Raw genomic sequence first — 5,621 nt, 5'->3', positions numbered from 1 at the left:
CCAAACATGAAACCAAGACAGATATTAATCAATTGTGTCAAGCCACTGGATTGTGGGGTGAGTTGTTACATCTCAATGGATAACTAGAACACCTTCTCATTCACTCACTTGCTGTTTTTAACATTTTAACATGTATCATTTAGTATAAACTTAATTATGCAAAAACAATATGGTATCATGCTATACATAGCTCCCTGTGATTTTAAAAAACTCATTCGTTTTAAAATTCATGTTTTGCATATAGCTTTGCTTCATTAATTTTCACTGATGTTCCTCTGTGTTAATATTCCAAAATTTATCCATTGTTTTAGTAATGGACAGACTACTTTCAAATATTTGCTGCTAAGAATATCTGTATACGTATCTCTTGGTGCTCATATGCGTTTATCTAGCATACATATGTAGGAGTGGCACTTCTGTTTTATGACATGCACATGAATAATCTGACATCATTGATCTGTATCAATTTATACTCCCACTAGTAGAGGATGAATGCCAGTTGTTCCACACGTTCCAAAACTCAAGTGTCACCCATCTTAATTTTTGCTCACCTGTACTTGTAAAATCATACCTCCAGTCTAATTTGCATTTTTTAACTAATAGTGAAGTTAACTATCTTTTAATGTTTTGGGGAAAATGTATTTCTTCTGTGAAATAAGTAGCCATGTATTCAGACCACTTCTACTAGGTTGCCTTTTAAAAACTTATTTGTATAAATTATTTAAATTTTCCAGATGATTCATTTGTTGGCATGTTGTGTAAAGATGTCCTTCTATTTTGTCTTTTCACTTCCTTTTTGGTATACTTTGATAAGTTCTTTAATGTGAACAAATATATAAAACTTTTTATATAGCTTACCTGTATCCTGAAAACCATTTCCTACCCTGAAGTCATAGTTATTCCTTACATATTTTTCCAAAAGTCAGTTTTGCCTTTCATATATTTGTATGGTGAGAGTAGGCATCCATTCTTTTTATATGTGAACAAACCATTTGTTTTTTAGAGCCATTATTGTAGAGTTTATTCTTCCCTCATACTTGTCCTGTCATGAATACTTATATGTTACCATTTTCCTGGCTTGTTTTTGATAAATACCCTTTTACCAAGTTAAGAAGTTCCTTTCCACTACTGTTTGGTTAACAGTTTTTAACATGAGTGATTATTTTGGTTGCCTTTTCTGTGTTTGATGATATGTATTTAATCTGTTACGATGGTGCATAGCACTTATGTTTTCTAATGTTAAATAAACCATATATTCCCATACCAAAAAAAAGAAAAAAACATTTATCATGATGTATTAAACTATGTTTAGGTACTTAATGGTTTGGAATTTTTATATTTCTCTTTATGGATGATAGGGGCCTTCAACTTTCCTTTTTTTGTGCCTCCCTGCTTGATTTTGGTACTGGGTTATATTACATTCATTTTGCTTGTACATTATCTCCTCTGTAAGATTCTGAATAAGACTTAAATTGTCTGTTATTGCATGATTGATAGATTTCAACTTAAGAATAACAGGGCCTACTCCGCGACTGCCACTGTGCAGATTGGACTCAGTTGTTCTCGCACCTCGCTCTGCTTCCTCTGCAATCATGTCTGACAAACCCGATATGGCTGAGATTGAGAAATTTGATAAGTCAAAATCAAAGACAGAAATGCAAGAGAAGAATCCACTGTCTTCAAAAGAAACAACAAAAGCAAGCAGGCAAATTGTAATGTGGCACGCACCACCAGCATGCACTGTAGGTTCTACAAGCATTGCCTTATTTTACTTTTTAGCTGTTTTAATTTGAAAGATGCATAGAGGTTTAAGTTTCAATGACTGCCTTGGTCCCTTTTCATATTCAAGAACTACTGACAACGACATCCGCACCTGCCTCTCCTACCTGCCTGTCTGGCTGGCAGAGAAGGAAAAGAACTTGCATGTTGGTGAAGGCAGAAGCTGCGGGGAACAGTGAAATCTAGAGTAAAAGCCAAACTGGTCCAAGGTGTCCTGCAGGCTGTAAAATGCAGTTTAATCAGAGTGCCATTCTTTTTGTTCAAATGACTTTATTAGAATGCATTTTTAAAATATGCAGTTTTAAAACCTGAAAAAACTGGGCCTTGTATTTTTCTGTGATTTTATTGTATTATTATTTACTATTGGGGGGGGGGTGATTTTAGGACTATCTATCTATACTTGGAGAATTCTAGGGTCTCAATGTTTGTGTCCCCTCAAAATTTATATGTGGAAATCCTAACCCCAAATGTGATGGCATGAGGAGACAGAGCCTTTGGCAGGTGACTGTCATGAGTGCAGAGCCCTCATGAATGTGATTAGTGTCCTTATAAGAGGCCCCAGAGAGATCCCTCACCCCTTCCATCACATGAGAACATGAGAAGGCACTAGCTATGAAGCTGATATTATGCCCTCACCAGAACACAACCACGCTGGTGCCTCGATCTTGGACTTCGCTGCCTTCAATAGAAATGTTTCCATTTATAAGCCACGTGGTCTGTGGCATTTTGTTATAGCAGCCCAAACAGGCTAAGACAGAAGTTATTTTTCTTAGAATTTCCCCAGGAATTACAGAGAATTTAAAAGAATGGCTATAGGGCTACACTGTTAAAATAATTTTTAAACATTTATTAGCAAATTAACTTGCAAAAGCAGTTGTTTTCTGAATAATCTTTCTCTGCTTAATACAACAAAGGTAATCACTTTATAAGAAAACCAAGTGAAATACCATGCATTTAGTGATTTAAAATAAAGTGACTTTAGATCTGAATCAGAGATTGAAATAAGTAGTCAGGGAGAAAACTCACAGGTCCATATACCTGCATAGTTTACTGAGTGATTTTCAAGTGAATGGCTTAGAAAGCAAAGAAACAACCTAAAAGTTTTAACAATCACCAAATACACAATTTGCTTTTAAACAATTAAAAAAAAAATTTTTAGTGACAGTGAGGTAGTTACAGGTCACCTGCTTGCATTTCTCCAAAATATTCTTCTTAGCAAAGTGGTGTGCATAACACCTAAATATAGTTTCAAAAAATAGATTCCCAGATTAATCTGAAGTCTAGATTTTATGGCTGTGCTTTTACATATGTCAACATGCTTCCCAGTGATGCTTGTGAAAGCTAGTGGCTGTTATCACACATCACCAGAAATAAAATAAAATACTGACCCTTTGATCTTACAAATTTTCTATTTTAGGGTCAGTAATAACTTAAAAACACATGTGGAAAAATTTTTTTTATAGCTTTCCTAATATTCCAAAGGATATCCTGCATCATGAAGTCTCTGATGTTTGATGAGGTCTAAATTCTGAAATTTAACCCACAATTAACTACTTTTTATCACTTTCTCCCCAAGACGAATTCTTTGATATTCAATATGAAATGAACTTCAGTTGGAAGATTTTCCACATGCATTTTATTTATAGTTTTTCTCCAGTATGAGTCCTCTGATGATTAGTAAGAGATGAGCTCTGACTAAAAGCTTTCCCACATTCTTTACATTTATAAGGCTTTTCTCCTGTATGAATTCTCATGTGTGTCATAAGGGAAGAACTTTGTCTGAAGGCTTTTCCACATACTTTGCAGTTATATGGTTTCTCTCCAGTATGAATTCTCTGGTGCTGAATTAGAGCTGAGCTTTGGTTGAAGGCCTTTTCACAGTCGTTGCATTTATAAGGTTTCTCTCCAGTATGAATTTTTCGATGCGTATTAACTGCAGAATGAGAACTGAAGGCTTTTCCACATTCTTTACAATTATATGGTTTCTCTCCAGTATGGATTCTGTTATGTATATTAAGCCGTGAAATCCAGGAGAAAGCTTTCCCACATTCGTTACATTTGTAGGGTTTTTCTCCAGTGTGAATTCTTTGATGTTGTATAAGAGCTGAGCTTTGGCTAAAGGCTTTCCCACATTCTTTACATGCATAAGGCTTCTCACCTGTGTGAATCCTCTGATGTATAATAAGGGCTGAATGGTAACTGAATACTTTTCCACACTCATTACAATTAAAGGGTTTCTCTCCAGTATGTATTCTATGGTGTCTACTTAGCCGTGATATTGAAGTAAAGGCTTTCCCACACTGAGTACATTCATACGGTTTCTCTCCAGTATGAATTCTATGATGTTGAATAAGAGATGAGCACTGGCTAAAGGCTCTCCCACATTCATTACACTTATAGGGCTTTTCTCCAGTATGAATTCGCTGGTGATTATTAAGGGATGAACTACCTTTAAATGTTTTCCCACATTCATTACACTTATAAGGTCTCTCTCCAGTATGCATTCTCTGATGTCCAATGAGAGAGGTAGTAAAACTGAAGGCTTTCCCACACTCATTACATATATAAGGTTTCTCTCCAGTATGAACTCTCAGGTGCTGAGTTAGGGATGAGCTTTGGCTGAAAGCTTTCCTACATTCTTTACATTTATAGAGCTTCTCTCCAGTGTGGATTCTCTGATGTTTACTCAGGGAAGAACTGTGGAGGAAGATTTTCCCACAGATGTTACATTTGTAACATTTTCGCACTGTATTGACTTCCAGTTGTTTAAATAGAATTGAATAGTGTTGTAAATGGGGCTTCCTTCCTCTGGAAACAATTCCGGATTTTCTAATAATTGATGATTTTAGACCAAGATTTTTCTCAACACCTACTAAGCTCCTCTCTTTCGTGTAGGTTTTCTTGATGGTAACCAAGACTTTCCTGAAAGGTTTATTCTTTTTGCCCTGCTGCTTCTCTAGCTTGTCCTCACTTATGTAGGTTTTCCCCAACTTGAAGTCCAAAGTACTATCATCTATGAGTTTATTCATTACTTCCTGATAGTCTTCTTCGGAATTTGTGGTCTCAAACAAGCTCTCCCATCCTAAAATAAACAAAACATGTAAGTCTCCCTTGCTCTGGGAATAATGAAAAGTGACATCAAAATATATAAGGATCACTAACAAATATATCCTTGAAATCTTAGAAAAAGTAGGCAAGAAGGGCAGGAAAAAGCAGCAGGATGAAGACCCGCCTTGGTGAGAAGGGTCTGAAGAAAATGACATAGAGGTAGGCTGAGGAACTCATGGGGAAGCTCTTCTAGGAGCCAAGCCTGCTTGAGTGGCTCAGGTCAGCAGGGAGCAAGGCATTTCTGAGCACAGTGGAATGTGTCAGTCCTCCACTTCATCTCCATGTTTGTCACCAGGCATCAAGGTAAATCCAAGACAAAACTGGAGGAGCTGTGAAAAAGTGAAAGAGCAACTGTCCCTATAAAGCTCTCTGAAACACAGGGCGTCAACTAGGTCTGTTTTGGGACTCATTCAAATAATGTTGGGATGGACATGAACTCACTCAAAAAATATTTCCTGAGTGCCCACTATGCACCATGCAAAGGTCAAGACTCAGTATTACAGGGATTGTGCCTGATAAGAGTCCAATTTTTACAAGGTTTACAATCTCACAGAATACTGACAATGACCAAGTAAACAAATAAGTGCTAGAAAGTGGTAAGAATTGTAAAAACAAAACAAAACAACAGGTGATATGTAGTAAGACTGAATAAGCTGATATTTTAAACTGGGTGATGAGAAAATAAAATTAAACATGAGATCTAAATAATAAGAGCTGGCCATGTAAAAATGTGG

General features: G+C 36.3%; 1 protein-coding gene across 1 annotated transcript in view; it reads right to left on the bottom strand.

Moving 5' to 3' along the window:
• Positions 1-5,621, bottom strand: part of LOC105299963 (zinc finger protein 879) — a 43,962-nt gene that overhangs the window by 29,993 nt on the left and 8,348 nt on the right. The window contains exon 5 of the mRNA XM_011371951.2: positions 3,424-4,861. Coding sequence (XP_011370253.2) covers positions 3,424-4,861 — 1,438 coding nt within the window. The remainder of the gene's footprint in view (positions 1-3,423; positions 4,862-5,621) is intronic.

Source organism: Pteropus vampyrus, unplaced genomic scaffold (genome assembly GCF_000151845.1).
Source record: "Pteropus vampyrus isolate Shadow unplaced genomic scaffold, Pvam_2.0 Scaffold197, whole genome shotgun sequence".
Lineage (NCBI taxonomy): Eukaryota > Metazoa > Chordata > Mammalia > Chiroptera > Pteropodidae > Pteropus > Pteropus vampyrus.
The sequence above is the reverse complement of the archived record's forward strand: the minus strand, read 5'-3'. Positions and strand labels throughout refer to the sequence as shown.